At 36.6% G+C, this 23,385-nt stretch overlaps 1 protein-coding gene across 1 annotated transcript in view; it reads right to left on the reverse strand.

Moving 5' to 3' along the window:
- OBSCN (obscurin, cytoskeletal calmodulin and titin-interacting RhoGEF) overlaps positions 1 to 23,385 on the reverse strand; it is a 4,979,884-nt gene that overhangs the window by 340,940 nt on the left and 4,615,559 nt on the right. The window contains exon 80 of the mRNA XM_044066040.1: positions 8,527 to 8,666. Coding sequence (XP_043921975.1) covers positions 8,527 to 8,666 — 140 coding nt within the window. The remainder of the gene's footprint in view (positions 1 to 8,526; positions 8,667 to 23,385) is intronic.

The following is a 23,385-nucleotide window of genomic DNA, read 5'->3' on the forward strand; positions in this document are numbered from 1 at the left end:
CTGAACTTTGATGCACACATTAACACTACTATTAAAATGGTTAACAGAAAGCTTGGCTCACTCTATAGGATAAAATCCTTCCTTACCCCTGAAGCCAGAACCACCTTCACCCAAACCCACCTGATCTCTGTCCTCCTCTATGCTTCACCTATTTATACTAATCTTTCCAAATCTAACCTAAACAAACTGGAAACTTCCTATAACAACATTGCCAGATTTGCCACTGGCTCACCATTTAGAACCCATCACTGTATAAATCTCAAATAGCTAGGATGGCTAGAACTCCAAAACCAGCTACTATTTCAGCAACTTACTATCACCCATAAGATACTCTTTCATACCAACAACACTCCTATTCTCAGTAGCAAAATCTCTCCCTATAGAAATTTTACTACCCTTCGCTCTGCAAATAAATTACAAGTAACCATCCAAAAATCCCATAATAAAGCAGGAGACTCCCTCTTCTCTAATTCCGTGGGGAAGTTTTGGAATAGGCTCCCCAGCAACCTACAATTACTTTCATCATTACCACTCTTCAATTACCAGCTAAAATTACTCCTTAAAACACAATGGCTATGCCCATGTATTAACCCTAATTAACACAAACTGTACAGTATACTGTTCGTTTTCCCCTTCCCACAACCTCCTAGTGGGATGATAAACCCTCTTCTAAGTTAATGTTCTAGTCTTCTCTTTTACCATGAAACTCCCTATGATACATTTTTGGAACCCTACTCCTGTTCCAGGCACTTGCATTGTCAGTTTTGTATGTATGCCATCTGTGTTATATATGTGTAAAATTCTGAACAGGCATAATGATTAGCTAGAATCTTTCATTTCTTCTCTATTTTTCTACAAAACAAAGTCAACCTATATACCTCAGATATACGCTTCTAGAACTACTGTACTGCTAAAACCTGCACACGTTTTTCTTTTGATGCTAGTTTCTACTATGTTAGCTTACAGCAACATTGTATTTAACCACTGTTAGCTTTATGTTGCTTTACTGCTTTGATGCTAGTTTCTACTATGTTAGCTTACAGCATTAGTGTATTTAACATGTTTTAGTTTTATGTTGCTTTACCGCTTTGATGCTAGTTTCTACTATGTTAGCCCACAGCATTAGTGTATTTAACATGTTTTAGTTTTATGTTGCTTTACTACTTTTTTATTCCTGTTACATTAGTTTAATTTTGGAGCTTTTCTTCCCAGGCCTTTACTGAAAATGGACATCCAGTTAGACTAGCCCGGTCAACAAATGTAAAATAAAAATAAAATAAATAATTATATTCAGTGCTTAAAATGGGATTGTCTCCTACTACAGGTGGAGTCTACTATTTGGTAGTTAATATAATCATAGATTTTTTTTTTCAGATTTATAAATGGATGATAAAATTAGTGAAAGTGTTTATAACACAGACTGCATTTTTTAAAAAAGAAACATATTTACTGAATTATCACTTATGACATAGGCAATCATACATTTACAAAAAAGAAAACAGACCATATTGGCATAGCTTCAGTTGCAAACATTATACATCACATATAATCTGCTACACAGTCATTGCCCGTCAAACATTAAATAGCTCATTCAATTCCTGCTTTCCTTTCAGCTCAGTCCTTCTCCAAAACATTATTCTGCATGCATTGTTCTCACAATTCCCATTTAGTCTATATAATTTACTCCTACCCTTTTCTAAAGATCCCACTTCCAATTCTTTTATCTCTGTTACTATATTCACTACTTCTACTACAATTGGTTTAGACTTTGATTTCCATTTTCAAGTAATTGCTGTTTTTGCAGCCACCAAAAGTAAACCCAGCAAAGCATTACTATGTCTAAGCAATTCCACTGCTGTATTACAGCTTAAAAAAATTACTTCCTTTGTTACATCAATTTGTTCACCCAGTATTTGTGACAGAGAAGTCTGCTGAGAAGTTTTAAATTCTGCCAACTCATTACACTCTCAAAAACATGTTCTCAGTTACCTCTTTCTTCACCATCACACCTCTCTTATTTGTAATCTACCTGAGGAAAATGTCTTTGGAGTCTGCTTGGGGTATAAAAACACCTATGCAAACACTTCCAGACAAAGATCATAATTCTTCTAGACTTTGCTGCATATCTGGAAGCCATACATATATCCTTGTATTGTTTCTTTGTGAATTTACTTATTCCATCTATCTTCCCAATCCTTTCTAACCTCCCCTTATTGATTCTTAAAGTTATCATGCAATATTTGAAATGCCCTACTGATCATCCCTTTTTTAACAGCTGTTTCTGTGATTCTACTAAAAACTTGACCAGTGCTTTCACTTATGATCCCCCCTATTCCTTTCTCTTTGCCTATAAACTGAAGTCAATCCTTGATAGGGAAGGCAATCTCAAGCCTGCAGTTCAAATGTGTGCTCGGCCTCTTCCCATTCTATTACCTTTCCCTCTCTATAATTATTTGCTCATAATACTTTGGTTCCTTTGCCAGTTTTCTCCAGTAAATTCCAGCCCTCTCTTGCCTATTTTCTGTACCCCTAACTGCAGTAATCCCTAGCAGCAGAATCTCCTTTATCTATTTTCATGTTGGCTTAGGTCTTGGAATACTTTCTGCTGCTTTATGAATACACTATTCTGTATGGTTATTGTTATTCTCCTTAAAGATCTGCATCCAAAATCCCAGTCTTTCCTTGTTTCACCATCATCTCTTTCCGCTTTGAATTATAGTTTTCTGTTTGTGCTATGTATAGCAGCATTGACTCTGTAGTTTCTAGACATAGCACAAGCAGAAAACTATGAATAGGAGCCTTAAGTGTGCAGCTCTGAAATAGCTTTTCAAATCAGGTAATCCCCAAACAACCTTGTTTTGTTGGAAGGATCAACTTATCTTGCTTGACTTTGAATAAATGAACACAATAGGGACATTAAAAATAAAAAAAACAACAAATGCTCTATACACACACAGTATGGAATGTCCTAATTTCAAAAAATTTTTGTTTTTTGTTATTGATAGAGTGCCCGAAACCACAACTAAAGAAGGAGATATAAACAACTTGTTAGAAATGAAGGAATGTCTTTGGCAATTCAGGCTAGATGCACATAAAAAAACAGGCATCAATGATTTTATATCCATTAGTAGTTTTCTGAGAATGAAATCATACACTATTTAAAGTTTACATATTTATTCACTTTAATTCTCTTTTTTAACATATTATTAATTATATATTTATACATATATATATTTATATAAATATTTATTTCATTATATAAATATTTATTTTATTTTATAAATTGATTTTATTATATTTATTATAGAAATTTTATGATAAGCTTTTTATGAAGTCTTTTTATTTAAGTACCTGTCTATACAAAGTTATTCATGTTGAAATGAGGTTGTTTATTAGTCATTTTATTATTTCTCATGCTAGGTATTAATTCTTTGTATTGGTGTTGTCATGGACAGAAAAATATTCATCAAAATGTGTTTTTAGTTTTTTATTTAAAAATGTCAAGTTACTATGGTATCAAATTATATAATTATGCTATTAACACATTAAATGTAAGTCAATTAATTAGCTAACAGTATTTAAGAAAAGCTGCTCCATAAAATATTTACTCTGAAGAAACCCGGTATGGAACCGGGTGAAAGCGCTTAGTGTTTTATGTATGTTCGTTATTATGGAATAAACAGCAATTATTTATTTCTAAGAGTGGTGCGGTGAACTGTAGTGCTTTCAGCATTCTTATTACCAGTCTATTATTGTTCGTTTTCTTGGAACTATTATCTTGCTTGACTCTTGCCCTCTTCCCCTCCCAGATAAATCCTTCAACTCTTTGCTATCCACAACTTCTCCTCTGGTTGATAAAAATATGCCTGACCTGTGTAAAAAGCTAAAGGGACTAAAAACATTTTCACAGCTTGTATTTTGCTATCTATATCCATAAAAACAGAGCTTCCAGTTTCTCAGTTTTTGTATTATCTTTTGTTTAGTCTCTTCACATATATCATTAGCTGCTATAACAGAATCCTTTTTAACCCATACTCCTAAGTACTTAATTTTATCATGTCCCTATAAATATGGGTATTGCTAAACCAATTCATGTGTGAGTACATACTTTACAGCTATTGCATTTGCTTTATCTCCATTAATTTTGTATCCCAAAAAGACATGAAACTGTTTCAGGATGTTCTACAACATTGAAATATCCTTTTCTGGTTCTAGCAGATACAGACTACTATCACTTGCAATAAAACCAGCTTTTCTTGATTGCAATACCAATTATATACTTGAATTTCTAAGTCCCTTATTTTCAAGAAAAAATTGAATGGTGATATTAGCAGCAATCTCTGTTCAGGTCAGACTTCTTACAGATATAGTGGTGCTGCCTTCTTGAGTAGAATCCAAAGACTGTGAGGCAGTATCCCCATTTTCAGATCCCTCAAAGAAGGAATGATCTACATGGGTCATATAAAAGTCATCTTCCTCACTGGAAAAGTCACAGGAAAGTTTTTTTTTTCTTTTTACCATCCTGAACCTTCACAGGCACCTGTGAACATATGTGTCTCTATGTTCTATCCATAAATTAATATTAATTAGAGAATGGAATTAACATACATTGGGGATGGGGTTGGAATAATGGTTCAGGTATTTACCTAACAGACAAAAGGCACAGAGTTTGATTCTCACCTTTAAAGGCAAACTGGTCAAGCTCAAAATAACCTGCAAGGGCAGTTAGCCTAGTACTTACCTATGAACCTATAACTGAATTCTTGCAATTGCACACACAAAAATGTGAAATTAAGTGTTATAAATGCAATATTCTGGGAAATGTTTGGTTAGAATGTACACAACCACAGGAAAAGAGATAAAAAGCTAATGTGTATGAATGCAGTGAGGTGTAACAGGATATTTCTACCAAAGAAACAGAAGAATGAGAGTTTGAATTAAATACAAGCGATAGTTTACAAGAAGATGAAATACCTGATGAAACCTCACAAGTAAAGAATTGTGAACAAGAAACTAGATATAAAATATTAGTTGAAGAAGGGGAAGAGGGTGCGGAGTTAAAGGATAAAGAATGTCAAGGTGACAACGATAGTTTTCCATGTGACAGACAGAAAAAGAAAAAAAAATATTTGCTGAGGAAAACTGACAGCAAAAAAGGCAAAGGATAACTTTTACACTTACATCTGTAAATGTAAACAGTATTATTAATACAAAAAAATGAATAGCAATTTTAAAATGGTGTGATGAGCATAAAGTTAACATAATAATCCTATTAGATGTATGAATTTATAAGACTGAACAGAAACAATATATACAGTGTATTTTGGGTGATACAGCTGCATGGTGTTTGGGCATTTTACTACTGTATGTAATGATTAACTTCCTTTCATGTATTGAATATTTACAGAATAATACCAGACAGAGTACTAATTCTGGATTGCTGTTAAATGTCATGGTGTTAAGATTAATAGCTATATATGCAAATGCTATTTACAAATATCAGATATTATATGTTCCAGGGCATACAAGGTTATTTGCTGGTTAATATGCCTGTTAATCTTATAGGTAATATGAAAATAGATTTAAGGGTACAAAAAAGAAAACAGACAATGATATTTGATATGGGCAGGATATTTTAAGGCACTTTGACTGATATGTCAACTGGTATCAGAAATACTTGGTTTAGGGATCTAAACCTCTTCTGCAACATCAACAGAATGTTTTGGGAGGACTGGTATACCTTGCAGAGGATACTGCTGCTCTGAAACATACTCCCCATTCACATAAAACAAAGTTCATCTCTATCCATATTTTCAGGTGTAACTTAGCTCTATGGATGGGGAGCAGAAAATTTGCCCCAAGACTGCCCCCTAGACAGAAGCAGCTCCTAAATGCTTTATTCCGTGCATGGGTCCCCTCAAATTATCTATGGTATGATCACATTTTTTTTCTTATTGGGATAACATATAATTATTAACCATGGGATGGGTAAGGCCAATCTACAATCAAATGGGATAGATTATTTCAAACACAAAAAGGAAAACTGGCTAGGTTTAAAATGGCCCACAAGGGCAGATAGCTTAGTACTTATCTGTGAACCTATGACAGACATAATAACCCCTCTGCAACAAATCAAATCACTGGAACTATGGATGGGGGAGTCTTGTCAAAAAGGATACTCTGTATCATAGACAGAAAGGGAGTAACACTACAGGACCCAAAATGGGAGGGAATGCCACTACATAATCAATTTCTGGGGTCACTGTACTGCCTTGTAATGGATGTTGCACTACTGTCAGAACAAGCCTTGTATGGACTCCGTTGGCAAGGTGTCCTATCCCTGGAGGCCGTCAGTTGTCACCACCCTCAATTTGGGGTGATGGACTGAGATACTGCTAGACTCACAGAAGCAGACTGTAACAGCTTCCCAATGCAACCATCTCATGTATGCATCTGACTTAAACCACAGACAACACTGCTGACAGGATGCTGAGAGTGGCACTTGATATCGTCCACAAAAAGGTGGATGTGGAAGCCATGTGCTCCATAAATGTCCATGTGAGACCTTACATGGTATCACTCCTACACTTTTTTGCCTTGCACAGGCATTGGTAGCAAGAGGTGACATCCTCATGAAAGCCAGTCATGGTTAGCATGGAAAACAGTGGACTGTGCTTGGACCATATTCCTGCACTTGTGCTGATTGAGCCCTAATACCACATATATCAGGGGCTGTCTCTGAAATGTGATGATTTTGAGATTCCCTCCTAGGCTGCTGTACTGTGGATATGGCCACATCAAATAAAGTGATCTCCTCTGCTGCTGCAGCCACAAAGGGAGCAGTGTTGGTGTTCTCGGTCACGGGTGAACTGTCCCCGATAGGGATGATGAGCACTGATATTGTGCAGACTGCAGATCAGGTGTAAATGAGGTTATGGTTAACGGGAGGACAAAGTCAGCACAACACAGCAGAATGTAACAAAGAGTGACTCTCATCAAAACTGTTTCAGTTAGTACAAATAAAGTAGTCAGGAGCCCAGGATGTTACCTTCTTCAGCTACTACCAAATTTACTTAAATGCTCAAATCCACAAATCCACAGGACAGCTCCCTTGATCTTACTGTAGATACAGGATGGCCAAAATTTGATATATTCTCTTAAGTGGCAATCTGTTACCATTATCACCATGTGCCATTCATACACAGCACACCAAAATACAAAGGTGCTGAAATTACTAAGTAAACAAAATGGCCACAAAGTGTTTCCACACAAAACTCAGTGTATACAATGAGCAAGACTGCACAGCAAAGTACCCTTTCAGAAGACAAAAAAGCCTTAGATATTTAAGCTGTTACTAAACAGAGGGTTTTGTCCCTGACTGCAAAAACACAATGATAAAGGCAAAGTCAAATTACATAATTATCAAACATATGAGTACATTACTGTAAGTCACTGGTGAATGTTAAACATGAAAGCACTAAATGCCTTTCTTTTCCTTTTCTAGGTAGAAAAGTCCCCAGAGTTTCAGAAACAACTTCTGGGCACAAATACCCCTGGCAAACAGACAGACTAACAACATCAAGAGCACATTTGCATTTCTCAGTTGCAATTCTCTCCTCCACATCCTTACATTCATCTGACTGCAGACTCAAACACTGAAATTACTACAAGGGTGCAAGTGTATCCCAGGAAGAAAAAGCAGTTTTACAAAAGTAGAATAAACAAATGCAGAACTAATGCTGCGGTGATTAAAAAAATATTAATTGTGTCTGAAAAGTGGCTGAAAGTTGTGTACTTGTGTTATCACTGGCGAAATGGTATGAACTTTAGAAAAACTTCATTACATTATGTATGGTGTTTTCTCCTACTGACACAGTGTCGGAAAGCTTCTGGTGAGTTTATTAAAACCATAAAGCAAGTCAGTGGCATTCTTAACTCTGTTTAATACTTACAATCTGATTAAAGGTTAAAACTGTTGCCACAATCAAAAGTGAAGATAAAAGAGATCAACGTGCGTAATTCAGTCACAGCCCTGTAACATCCATGAAAACTATGCTCTCCCTTGTAAAGTAACTGCAGACATGTCAAAGAAGGTATCTCAACAATGACATATTCAACAACTGTGAAAAGAAGAAAGAGGCCTTAAAAAGTGTGAAAGTTCAGAAACTATGCAATGTTGCCACCACTGAACATGGAGTGGTGACAGAATTTTTTAGAGAAGTAACCTAATCATATTAGACTTACAGAAAATGTAGGACAGAGCTAAGAAGGATTTCTGAAGAGCAAAGTTTAAGTTAAGAAGCTATATTAACTCATTCAGTCCTGAACAGCTGGAGTTAATTAAGTGTTAGATCACAGTCAGATGGAATTTCCTTTCAATGGACATGAACAAAGGATAAGCAAATGGATTTATTATATGAAGGCAATAATCCTTTACCTTTTCTGGTGATGCAAGTTCCATTACACTAACAAACTAAAATGAAACTTTAAGTACACCTCTGAACCAGCTGTTTCTTTTGTACATACCTCCCCTCTGGAATCTCCATCTTCTGACTCAGATGAAGATTCCACAGCAACAGATGAGGGTCTAGATCTACCATGGCGTGGGGATGGTGAAGGGGTCTTTGATTCATCATCGCTGTCTGCTCCTGGCACCTTCAGGGAGGCTGAAATATAAGTAAATACTGCTGTTAGTTTTGAAAAAAAAATACACAATTTCACGTTATGCTAAATGTAATTACCTTTGTCAACAGAAACATAATGGAAGTAACAGCTAGTATAATTTACTTGCTTGAAATCAGAATCAAAAGCTAGACTCCTCATGACAAGCTGTAAGGCATAATGGCAATTCTTTTTTTCTGCTCTACAGAATGTCTCCCATGTTTAATTAGTTTATTATACTATGCAAAGTACAGCAAAGTTTTACATCTGAAAAGGTTCAGTGATATTACTGTTAAACATCATCATTGCCTTTATCATTGCTCTTTTTCTTCTTCCTATTTTTCTCATTCTCTTTTCTCTGATTCTTTTACTTACCAAAGTAAAGGAATCACTGGTCATGGCACTCCATAAGGAGCTGAGCAGCTGGGAACAAGAAAAGCAATACTAAAGAAAATGTATACCCTGATTTTCTCACCACTGTCAAGCAAAACCTTGTGGGATAAAGCTATTCTAAGGGTTGGGAGAGTGGCCTAATGGTTAAGGTGTTTGCCTTGCAAGCACAAGGTGCAGGGTTTGAATCTCACAAGGGATAACTGGCTAGGCTTAAAATGGCTCGCAAGGGCAATTAGCTCAATACTAATCTATGAACCATGAACCTATCTTACCTTCACAGCACTAAATACTGCTAGAACTGACAATGTAGCACTTAAACTTTTGTTATAACAATTCTTACTGCAAATATGTATGTAGGCTTCCAAATACAGAACGGTGCATTTTATTCAGGTATTTGAATTAGCCACTATAGCAAATCATTGCATAATGCTATGTCTTACCTGAATAGTGATTAGTAACAGCCCTCAGTGAAAACATGTTACAGTTTCTGACTTACAGACAATCAATATTTGCATAGATTGGTACTAGAAGGAAACTACAGTGAAGGTATAGTTATCTATAAGATGGGAAGGTACTCCAGTGATGGTTATCATTGGCTCTACTGTTAACTTCTTTTCACAGTCTACTGCTACACTCTCCTCTTTACCAAATTATGAAATGTGAAACTCTGTAACCCACCCATATATACCTGTGCAATCTGTTATATTCAAAATGTATATGAAGAAAGGCATGAGCATTTAACAAATGTACACTAATAGCTGGTCAGCTTTGTAGAACTGCAGAACTATGCGCAACTACCCCAAGACTGTGGCTGAAAAATGGTCCAAGCACCAGTCCACCTAACCAGTTCCTCCACAGGCTTTGCCACCAAAATGTGGTAAAAGGTCAAAGTAGCCCTTATCCATATATATCATATATATCCGAATCCAATCTGGGGATTACGTCTTCATTTGTTTTATCAGTATCATCGGCAAGGTCATGAAAGCGATACCGGGCAAAGTGGTTTACATGGATATAGGCAATTTACTACAATGGTTTTCTGAAATGCCAATCATATATTTATACCCAGACAGCTTCTTCAAAGAAGTCATGGCTGCATTAGATGAGCTGCTTTCAGTGCTCACAGATTATTTCAGTCACAGAAAGACATTTGTTACCATCTCAAATGCAGAGAACAAAGATAAACTTGATAAACTCAACATTAATACTTATGACATCATCTATGCTGGTCAATGACCTTCTGGTAAAACCTAAGTGGTAAGGTTGGGTGGCTGATTCCTCATATCAATAAAAAAAATTGGTGGCAGCCAGCAGGGTTCCTTATTCAGTCTTCTCCCCAGATAATTAAGAAAATATCAGAAAATTTTGGATTACCAAGTCTGCTGATGAATGCAGACTTTATACAAACGTCCATTCCCCCTCAGATACTTCAGTACTTAAGAAGGGATTAGCTATGATCCACTCCTCATGTAAAAATAACAGAATGGCACTCAGTACTCGCATATGCAGCATAGTCACCTCAGGGAAGCAATTATTATTTGGGGAAGCCAATTAAGCTACAGGCTTTGATTAAGGAATTAGGTATGATTGCTGACAAAAATGTCATCCGATCAACAAGCTGCCATGGTAGAAAAAAAGACTTTGCTGTAGCTCATATGACACTCAGAGGAATTTCTAACCACTCTGTGAATGCCACTGTATCCCTTTGTACCTGACTGTTCAGCCAGTCATTCATCATAACTCCTCTCACCATATACTCCCGACAAAACATGTTTCAACTACTGGGGTATAAAGACTCAAAACAAAATTAACTGAGGAGCTTGGAAGTCTGAATTACTTAGGACAGAAGAACTATATCTGTTCTTGATCTCATTTAATCACCTGTGAAAGATAACCAAAGCTTCACATTCTGTGTCTAGAATGAACACACTGAATGGTAAAAATACATGACAAAATATTTAACCTCCAGTAGAAAATGAGAAAGAATCATTGCCCAACTTTGTTTACCTTCAGAATAAAGTCTCACTCTCCTTAAATCATTATCAGTCTCCCCATACCTTTAAAAAGGAATGAGAACATATAAGATGCAGAATGGAACAACTATTGCCACCCTTACTGAAGGCCACTAGCCCACATGTTTATGCTAACTAATGAAACTCTGAATCTGTGAACGTAACCTTGGAGTATTCCTTACATAGCATATTGAGTGTAACATTTTACCACCATAATAAGACTAACACAATAACAGAATATTATGAGAGATAAATTAAACTCTACACATTCTTGGGGTAGTGCCATAAAATGTTTAACTAACTCCTTATTTGAAATAACAGCCCAGTACATTTACAGCAAAGGGAGACTTGTTCAGTTTACCATAGGCTTCAAATCTACTGTACTATTAAAAAAATAGAAAAAAGCATCAAAACAACTAAAAAAAAAAAATAAAAAAAAAAAATAATAAAAAAATAAAAAAACAAAACAAGGAAATATCTTTTTTTTTCACGAGGCAAGTCCCCCTGCAACCCCACTTCCTCTGCTTTCCTGTCAATACTGACTCCAGGACTGCACAAAAGTGGGGAAAAGAAGAAAACTCCCTTTCCCCACTGAAAGACAATCTCAAAGCGCATTTAACCAAACATGAGTAGATGAATGCTGTAAAACAAAATGGCATTCAAAATAATGAAATACACATTCTCTCTTTCTCTAGCTCTCTCTCTCTCTCTGTATATGTATATATATATATATATATATATATATATATTTATTTATATAGGAAATAATCAAATAATTGAATATTCAGAAAATCAAATATGTTTAATAGCAGCAAGAGCGACTGAATAGTCACATGATCACAGGATGTAGTCATTACTATGTAGGAGATTGCAGTACAGTGGAGAGTAAGAATCTGCCCTTTCCCACTGTTGTGAGATCTCAGAGTTGACATTTATCAGTGACAGGACGTATTGGGGGACATATACCAGTGACAGGATGTGTTGAGGGTGCAAGCGGCTTGCCCACTGCAAAAAAATAGTTTTATTTTTTGTTAGTGTGTTTTTAGACAGTTATGAAGTACACTAATATATGTGTAAGTGTATATGTGCACACACACACATATATATATATATATATATATATATATATATATATACATATACATACATACACACATACATATACATGTACACACACAAAGTATTTCTATCTATGTGCATATAACAAATGATCAGTTACATTAGAAACTACCATGGCCATAACTGACGAAGAAGAGTATTCAAAAAATAAACCCAAACATCTTAATTCATTCATTCCAATGGAGCTCAGGAAGTTTGGACGGTAACTTCTAATGGACGGAGCCTCAGCCTTTTGACAGAATCAAATTATGTCCTCACATTTCAGAGAAATGTTCGTATCTCTGGAACCACAGGACTTACGAAAGAATATAAATAGCAAACCCTTTAGCACAAACTATTTTACAGTGGTGGTATTCCTTAGGTTCCAGATCTTAAGGTGAATATTATAAGTCACAGTAAACACAGTAACTATTAAGTTTGTAATATTTTGCAAACAACTTATAATATCTCAGCAACTACTCAAGTTACACACATACTGTCAGCAGCATTTTATTCCATCTAGCTAAGAGCTTTCATATAAGGCTAAGGAGTTCTGTCTGTGTTACTTGGTTGTTGAAATATTTAGGACAATGTGAAAATCATTTCTATATAAATTAATACCATAAAACAACCGTTAATATCTCTCTACCTGCACTAGACAGAGGTCAAATATTGATGCAGTTGAGTTTGTCACTGTTTAAGCTTTAAGATGAAATCTTTAAAACCTTGTACATAGCATCGTTTTGGAATTAATTGATGAAAATATGAGCAAGCAACAGTTGACGCCTAGTGGCACCAGTAGGAGTTAACTGCAGATGCACCTGGAGGAGTCACTCAGATGTAATGAGTTAAAGTTAAAATATAGGTGAAAATTAATGTACAGTTCAAAAGTTTTTATCCAAACTGACTTCTGCAGAAGTGATGTGTCCCCTGTACTGTACCTTCTTTTTAGGACGCTGTCTACTCCATAAACAGACTTACTAAATGTTCCAATTATGAGGTCACAATGCCTTGAGGATCATAAAGCCCAGGAATCCACCACACTCCATAGCAGCATTACCTTTAAAATGTTATGTTGAATATGCTAGGGTGTGTGCAGAAATAATGATACTGCATCAGCATAATGGTAAAGATGCAAAGGCTCCATGTGCGCTGCCAGTGACACGAGTTCTGTAAGGGATTTGGGCCACTGGGAGAAACAACCTGAGAAGGAGAGAATGAATTGTCAGATGCTCTGTTCACCTATCTTAGACAGATGATTTTGAAGAGTTCACTGCCTGTGTGAACGCTGGTAGAGACCAGGAGTTGCACAGGTTAGCAACAGCATAAAAGGGAGTGGCAAAATGTCTCTTACATCACTGTACATTGTTCTTCCTTGGAGATAGGATTACTGACTGGCTGCTGTATTATGTTTCCCACTATCCCTCCACTACTCCCCAGGGGGTTCTCACTCCCCATCTTTAATGACGATGCCGCAAGACTGACTTTGATAGTAGTAAAGGAATATGCTCATGGGTACCATGAGAAGGTGGACATGAAGGACAGGGATCAATCAGAAAGCCTGAGCTGGGTCTGGAGGGGTAAGCAAGAAAAAAATAGTGACACTGCATGTTTCCTTCTTATTGGTAAATTACATATTTATTACATACTGCATTTGGCTTAATCTACATGAAAATATTTACAATACGATGCAAAGTTAGAGGTTTTGAAAAATCTTCTTTTTAGTCTTTTATATGTTTCTTCAGATTACATTTTACTAATTTAGGTACTTGTTTTTAACTTGCACCCTCCAGTTGCCAGACTCATATCCCTTAACTTACAAGTTATTTTGTACCTTTCAGTCATACATCCGTAAGAACTTGCAATTCATTTGCAGATTCATAAAAGTGTGAACAAAGCAGCATTATACTTCAAAAACAATGAATAAGAAGCTATTCAGTAATCTGACTCATCAAGCTAAGATATGATTAGTTAGGATACTAAAACTTATGTACCCCTAAAGAAGTACATTTTACTTATTATCTTTATCTTCTTACATTATCTACCCCCCGCACTATCTTAGTCATATGTTCTAACCACACACTTAACCCCTTCCTCTAGCCCAATCCTACATACCTACACATTAGGGCACTAAACACTCTTTCCCTAATCAGTATCTCTAAACAACACAGACACACACACACACACACACACACACACACACACACACACACACACACACACACACACACACACACACACACGTGCAGATTTTAAACACTCCACTACCAAATCAAACCAAAATATCTATCCTCTTCCTTTGCCATTACTGTTACTATTATGCTAACCTCCAAACACACACACACATAAACACACTCATACACTCACATACACACAAATGCACAAGCACACATAAACTCACACACACAACTCCAACTCCAAAACTTTTGTTGCAAGTGAAAGTTTTGGTATTACTCCCCACTCCCATTTTACTTACATCCGATGATGCATAATTTGACTATTCAACAACTCAGTGTCCAGTTTCTTCTCAAAGGCATGGATTAATGGCAGAGTTTAACTGACAGGAGGAGTTTACTATACAATAGGAGTTTTTTTTAAATATGAAGCTGACAGAATTCATAAGAATCATATGAACTATAGGAAGTTGAAGGCTACTGAGTCTTGCAACCATTACCTCTTAACACTTCCCTTCTTGTGCGGGGCTTAGCCAGTCATACCCAGTTTGAAATTATGAATACAGATCCAATTACCTAGGTCACTTTTGAAAGAAGATAGTGTATAACACTTCTTCAAATGTAAGGGGAATGTATTCTGGAGATAACTGAAACACAGGGTAATGAATCTGCGTCTACACCTTGTTTTACTGAACTGCTGAAGCAGACTTAAATCTATTGTTCTGGTATTTGTGGGGTTGTTTTATTTATAAAAGCACAAGAGATCGCAGGACTACTGCATCCTTGATCATTCAGAAGGCAAGGCGTTGGACACAGACCAGCCTATAAGACACAGAAAAGGAGTACACTGCTTCAAGACTTTTATGGTAGCTTAGGTATTTTAAGCCTATGGTCCTCTTTGTAAGGAGCATTTGGGGTCTTCTCAATGGTTTCATATGTCTGGTGAGGAACATCCCACAGGAGGCATTGCATTCTATAACTAATCAACTAGTCTGATCAATGCTTAATACAAGGGGATAATAACCTCTTCTAATCTGGATGATATTCCCTTGGAGATCATTGGTGTCAAGTACAAGGATATCGTGACAGCTGTTGCTATGTGGTGGTTGAAGGAGAGGGAATTATTATCCCAAGTTCCCAGGTTTGTAAGTGCATTTTCATTTTAAACTGGGGTACTCTCAAAGTTATATACTAGGGAATGATCTGTCTGCCAAATGTGACAATGTTGCATTTTTTAACATTTGATGTAAGCCTAATTTCAATACACCAGGCATTTATAAGTGTAAGTTCCCGATGAAGGGTTTCTACGACAGACAAGGATTTAACAACAACTCCCAGTCTGCATTAATCTCCAGACTTGGTTAGCCATAGGTCTTAGTTTTTACTCTATAAGTCAAGAGAAATACATACCAAAAAAAAAGCAGCCCCAGCACTGAGCCTGGCAGAACACACTGGATATCTTCACGATCTCTCTTATTCTGCCCCTACAAACAACACCTTATGTGTTCTGTCTTCTAGCTAGATTTCTATCCATTGTACCACATGGGGATTTATTTGTAACACATTTAGATTATTACTTATCCGAAAAAACAGGAAAAATACTACCCACTAAAGGTCCGTTTCCACAAAAAAGAAGCCAAGTCGAATCTGAAAAAACACTGGAACAGGACCACCACGAAAGATAAAATGCTTTAATATGACGTTGTAAAAATAAAGAGCGCTTTCACGTGTTATAATACACGCTTCATCAGGTTTAACTACAAGCATTTCTGCTGCAATATATATATATATACAAAATCACATGCTCAATCAATCAGTAATAAATTAGTTGCTATGATGATTAATTAAATTAATTAAACAACCAATTAACAATTGTGGCATTACTTAAATCACTATTTCATCGTAAATGCTGCATGAATCATTCATAGTTTCATCTGAAAAAACCCATTCAAACATATCTGAAACTATACAAAAAAAACATATAAAAGCTGCTGCTAGAACGATATGTATAAGAATATTAAAATAAAAACCTGAACTATTAGATTATTACTTATGCTAGCATGGGGGATGGTGTCAAATGATGGCCAAATCAAGGTAAATTGTGTCAACAGCTTGTGTTTCACTCTCAAAGACGTTAACCATGTTCATTATACAGGTTATACCTTTTGCAAAATCAAACTGCTGTGGATCTAGCCTCATGAAATGTTTAATGTCAGTGTTAGTCAAGTCTGTTATAATGTGTTCCATGGCCTTAGAAATGAGACTTACCAGGTTGATGAGCCTGCAATTTCTGAGGTTGATAGTAGGGCAATCTTCATGGGGGGGCATCACCAGTGCTATACATCATACTTCTGGGACGGAGCTTGTAACCAGGCTCAGGTTAAATAGTTAATGTAGTGGTTGTGTTAGGGCATGTTTGGTTCATAGTTTCTGCCCTTCTGAGCCATTTTAAGCCTAGCCAATTACCCCATGTGAGAATCAAACCCTACAACTTGTGTCTGTAAGGTAAATGCCTAAACATTATGCCAACTTTCCAACCCTATTTATTAAGCAGTCGTGTATGTTATCTGGTCCCATGGAGGAAGTGTTCCTAGTCTTGAACAGTAATTTCAGTACATGTTCTTTAGTGATGATGGGAGGTTTGAGAGCTACGAGGATTGTAGGGCTTTGAATAGTCATTTCAGGAGTGAAATTTGGACAAAATGTATTTGTTGATGCACTGGCAATGGGCAACATCCACCAGATCTGAGTAGGTTTTGCCATTTAGTATAAGTTCTGTACTTTTTTAAAACATCTTTAATAAATATGACAATTAAAAAAATGACATTATTACATATGCAGTAACAGAAAAGAAAACAAACCACATCAACATTTATTCTGTTATTTTCATGCAGTACACATTTTAACAATTTTCATTCGCTCCAACACTGCATAAATTGTTTAATTCCAACATTCCCTTAAATTCAGTCCTCCTCCTGAACATTTTCCTACATGTATTGCTCTCACCAGTTTCACTTATTTCTATGCAATTTCCAACTTCCATTTTCTGAAGATCCTACTTCCAGTTGTTATAGCTCTTTTACAATATTCAGTACTTTAGTTACAGTTGGTTCAGATTTATTTCCATTTTCTAGTAATTACTTTTTTGTAGCCAATACTATTAACTTAGTAAAGTCTTACTATATCTGGAAAATGCAGATCTTATATCCATGCTCAGAAGAATCTTTTCTTTAGTTACCACCATCTGTTCCCTGAATATTTCTCACAAAGTATCCTGTATAGAATTTTTAGAAACTGTTAGCTCATCGCATTCTCCTCAAAAATATGTTCCTGATTACGTTTCTCTATCCCATCATACCTCCAGCATGTGCTATCTGCCTGAAGAAAAGTTCTCTGAAGTCTCCTGAAGTCTGTGTGGGTATAAAAATACCTGCAAAAACACCTCCAAGCAAAAAAAAGCTAATCTTAGTAGGATATATAAAATATTGCATGAAAACTGTAAGAACCGATCACAGGATATTACAAAAAAATTGGGAAAACAGAATGGGAAGTCAACTTAAAAATAAATAATGGTAGGACATCTGTAAGGCTACCAAGTATGCAAGAAAGTCCAGATCTTTTAGGATTTTTTTCTTGAAAATGTTTTCAAAGGTATTTTCATACCCCAAGTAGACTTCATACAACTTTTCCTCAGGTGGGTCAAAAATGTTAGAGTATGATGGGAAAGAGAGAGGTTATTAGAAACGTTTTTTTTTGAGAATGTAACAAACTGGTAGATTTTACTAATTCCCAACAGAGAACTTTGTCAGAAATGTTGAGGAAGCAAATGATTATGTCTAAAGGAAGGACAGTTTTGAAATGGGATGTATAATCTGAATAACCTTTACAGAGTCAGTCCTTACTAAGTTTAATGCTGTTGGCTGCCAAAAAAAAAAAAAAAACAATTACTAGAAATTAGAAACCAAAGTCTAAGCCAACCATACTGTAAAGGAGTTAAAAGAACTGAAGGCAGGCTGCTTAGAAAAGCAAAAGAGTATATTACATACAAATAAATGGAATATGTGAGAACTCTCTCTCTCTCTCTCTCTATATATATATATATGTATATATATTTATTTATTTAGAATAACGGTCAGGTGGAGGAGTGACATTTAAAGGATGGCATTAACTGAACAATTTATGCAAGGCTAGAGTGAAAAAATTGTTACAAATAAAACGTACACCGTATGCAATAATGTAAAATGTCAGTATGGTTTGTTTTCTTTTCTGTTAATATATGTATACCCATGTCACTTGTTAAAAGTTGATGATAATAAAGGTGTTCAAAAAAGAGTATCTGAAAAAGATAGCATAAAATGAAAACTTTGTCATCACATTGTGTTACCAATTTATTAAAGAGTTGCTGTATTTCATTTGTATCTTTCTTTAATGCAAATCTTAGTCATTCTAGCATATTTTGGTAACCTCCTTTTGGGTCTCTGTCACTATGGCTTTCTCAGCATACCTCTCCACCTCTTAGAACAAGAAATATGGACACAGCCTAAAATAATGGGGGAGGGCTCAAAAATAGGGACAGATTTAAAATATTTGACTTATAAACTTAGAAAGTTGCTAGAATAACATAATTTGTGTTAGCTTGCACTTTCTGAAGGATATGAAGTCGGAAATTCAAATGTATGTCACGATTTAGTGATTTCAATCCACAGTGATTTGCCAGATAACCACAAAGTTTGAGAAACAGATCAAAAATATGAAGCAAAAATCTGGACAGTTGAGAGGCATGCCTCTCAGTTATCCAAAGCATGTTTTTATATATGCAAAAATACTGTTTGTGACAGTACAGGGGTGGTCACAATAAGTGCTGCTGTTGCACAGTTAAGATTCATGCCTTCATATTGGTCATCAATTGCTGCCCTGGGGTAACATTTTCTGTGACACACTGACAATCTACTTTTGGAGACTAAGGCTCCTTATAATCTCAGGCAGCTATTGGGAACCTTGTCTCTTTCAGTTCTATGCCATCCACAATATTGTAACGAAAGATATATCTACAGCAAACCTGGGGATATTACAGATCTTTTATTCATAATGAAGACTGGCTGAGCAATAGCAACTTTGATCCTTCCTTGGCTGTAGCAGCATCACCTGTGTTTTCTGTTATCCAGCCCTTATGGTGAGGGATGAAGAAGAAGAGCACTGCAATGTTTTACTGCCTACATTTGCACTTGACCAGGAAATATTGTAAGGACACCAACTCCTCTGACTACGTCAAAGGCAGAAGGAACGAAATGTGGATAGCACCTCATCTGCTATCTATCCAGTTATGTATGGATATTCTTTCATGAAGGTGACTGTCTTTCAAGTCACCCTGGTGTTGAACAGCCCCAAGAAATTTAAGTGAATTCAACATCTAGGACTATCAGGAGTTAGCAATTATTGCAAGCAAAATCAAGAATTCACCTTTATTATGAAGGCATCTGGGTTTGTTCTTGTTGTTTGTTACCGCTGTTACTCCTCAACATGGTTATAGTCTGGACTTGGTGTTCCAGCTGAAAAGCTCATAGTCTGGCTGCCACCTCATTCAATCTGCAGAGAAGCTACCCTTAGTGCAGCTCACACAATTCAAGATGGTGTAGTATAGGAATTTAAGTGCCACTAATAAATAGAACACTTTTGTCCCTTCCTGCAATAGCTTCTATGTTACTCCAATGTAGATAGCCCAGGTGAACCCATCTCAGTCTAAAAGAAGGCCACAACATATTTGTTGGATTGTTTTAGTCTTACTTTGTGTACACCATCTCCACCTGGTTGCATGTGAATCCAGGACTGATTCTATGATCTTTACTTTAAGAAGGTCAAGTTTGATTCTGCGTTCCATGCTATAAGAAAGCCTGATGGCTTTAACACAAATGGTAATGCTCTCACCTTTAAAAGGGCAAACTTAGAATGGATAATCTCACCTTCTAAAGCAAAACCTTACAATGGATAATCATACCTTCTTAAAGGGCAAGCTTAGATTGGGCAAGTATTGTACTCATTATAATTCAGACATCCTTCAAGACAAAACAGACTTTTTGTTAAATGGGAATGACAACGTGCCCGATCAATACTCTTCTGATAGGCTGAAAACTTACAGAGTCCAGCCTGTCTTGCCACTTGGAAAACATTTCCCACTGAAGAATGTGAACGTGCTTCTCCGCTTGTTACAGCTAAGCTTGCCTCCATTAGGGTTTCTGCAAAGTCTAACGTTTTCCCATTAAAATGACAGACACCCAGAATGTGTAGTTTATTTGTGATGAGGTAAATTCACCTGACAGACTTCTCAGAATTTTTGTATGATTTCAAGCCTGAACATTGACATTAACAGTTTGCCTAACCTTTGTCCTTTTGTTTACCAGAGCAACACTGTCTCTTAGGTACAGGGTCTTACCATCTTTATTAAAGTAGACACTGGTTATCCGGTTTCTCTACCAATCCATTTTCAATCCAGATGATCAAGACAGTTACTACCTCATCTGAGACCTTCAATTCAATAGCAAGATTCTTGAAAAGGTGTCATGATCTCAACTTGATTTGCATCCCAAAGAATGTGACATACGTGATTCATTTGAGTCTGTTCTTGTACTCAACGTAATACTGAGACTATCCTTGCAAGAGTTTGGAATGACAGTCCAAATAATTGAAACTACTGCATTCTGGTCCTCCCTAATCTCTCAGCAGCATATGACTCATCTGACTACATGATCATCTTGGAGCATTTATACACTTACAGTAGACTTTCAGGAGCTGTTCCCAGCTAGCTTACGTCCTACTTTTTGGGTCATTAAGACAGGGTTTTTCCTAGGATTAAGTTCTTCTCTACCTAAACCACTGGACTGTTGAGTTCCTCAGGGCTCCATTCTTTGTACAGTACTGTTTCTGGTGCATCCATTAGGACAGAGGTCAACAACCTTTTTGTTGCAGCAGTCACTTAAAATTTCATTTTCTAACTGAAGACAGTTAGTGAGCCTATGACAAATTTAGGCTAAAACAGGTTAAGCAAAAAAAAAAAAAAAAAAAACAACATTTTAATTTCTGTGAGTACACAGTAATAGTGAATATCCATCAGTTAATAATCTACTTAAAGTAAATAAAGAATAAGAAAAATAAACATAAACTTTAATTCTAAACTACAGATTAGCAAAATGCATTGCTTACTTTACTGTTTTTAATGTTCTTTGTGCAATCCAAATAGAATCTTTGTTGCCTGTGCACATCCAGGCAATGTAACAAATAATCTCCTTTATTGGCATACTTGGGAAAAATACCGGAAGATGAATGTACTGAGTTTGATTACTCTGAGTGGCTGATTTGGGCATGAAAGATGGATTTATCTTAAAGGATACATGGCCCAGGTGGAAAACAATGCAGAGGTATTGGGAAGACTATTGGATGAAGTTTGGATACTCTTCTGGCTGAAGCAACAGCCACTAATAGGGCAGTCTTCCATAACAAGAAATTGAGCTCAGTAGAATTTGCTGGTTCAATGTGTGTGTGTTGGGGCGGGGGGTAGTCTCATTAAACTTTCTAGTACAAATTTCAGATCTAAGACAGAGATACTTAAACAGTGGCTCAATATGTTAGTGAAGTATGTTATCAAGAACAGCACAAGCAATGCAGGTTTGAACCAGCATCCAACATTAGGGACAGAATGGAAGATACCTTTAAGGAAAGCCTCACATGATCTGTATGAGGCCAAGAAGTAAATTGAAAAACCTTTGTCATATGGAGAAATCACTGCTAGATGCACTGTATCTGATGAGAAACTTGTTCCTTTGTTATACAGTTATGCTTTCTGGTCTAATTATCCCAAAACTGGTGAAACAGTTGTATCATATGCCCACACAGAACAGATTACAGATTCTCCTGATGGAGGGATTCTGAGAAGCTGAAATGAGTTTAATCACATTTGGAAGAAACATAAGGTTCTTGGCCATTACTAGAGCTGAAGAAACAAAGTAGTCAGGAGAAGGGATTGAATATCCAGGTGAAGCTGCCCTGATGAGTGAATTAGGAGAAATGGGTTTAGCAGTAGAATAAGGGGTTTCTTCTTCAGGTGAGGCCACAGTAGAGGGTATCAAGTGTACGGGGCTTCTATACAAATCATGATAGCAGGGGAAAGGCAAAAAAGATGTAAAGGAGACCTGGGGCTCAATCACTGGAGAATGCATCTCTGGGTGACTGTCCTTCTTGAGGAAACTATACTGAAGATGTCAGGGCATTTGATATTAAATGATAAAACAAAAAGATCACAGCAAGTCCGCCCCCACTTCCTGAATATGCTGCCTGCTACTCTGCTGTTGCCAGACCATTAATAGGGAAGCAAAATATATTTGCTCAGCTTGTCCGCAAGTAAAATGGAAGACCCAGGTGTGTGCATTGTGATGCTACTGCCCATTCTCATACTCTCTTTGCTTATCAGCAAAATTAGTAGGTTCAGGGCCCTCCTTGCGTGTTTATATACTCTACTACTACCAAATTGTCTGACTGAATCAAATTGCACCTTGAAGGAGCATGTCATGGAATGCTTGCAATACTAGAAGGACTGCTTTCATGTCCAGTACATTTATCTGCAAAGATGCCTCATTCTCTTGCCCAAGAAGTGCCCCCCCCCCCCAATGCCCGAGGGTTGACAAGTCCACGGTTACAGCTGCAGTCAGAAGTGGTTTGGTGAAGGGTATTCTTCATGTGACATTTCAGGGATCAGTCCAACAGTTTAGGCTCTGTCTGGAAATCCAAGATAACTTAATCCTGTGATGCACTAATTCATATAAGTGATCCCATTGAAACTAAAGTATCCAGTGTAAGTTTCTCATGTTGAGATTAGCATGAAGGACCACCTGTACTGAAACAGTCATTAATCAGAGTATCTTGAAGACTAGAAACTACAGACACTGATGGCTGGTCCTGTTAGGGCAGAAACAAGACCTTTGAAACCAATGAGAAATCCTGCCATGTAATAAAATGGCCAGTTGTCTCAATGCAGCTCACTAGAAACCTATGAAAAT

This window comes from Protopterus annectens, chromosome 3.part0, assembly GCF_019279795.1.
Source record: "Protopterus annectens isolate FY-2018-M chromosome 3.part0, PAN1.0, whole genome shotgun sequence".
Lineage (NCBI taxonomy): Eukaryota > Metazoa > Chordata > Ceratodontiformes > Protopteridae > Protopterus > Protopterus annectens.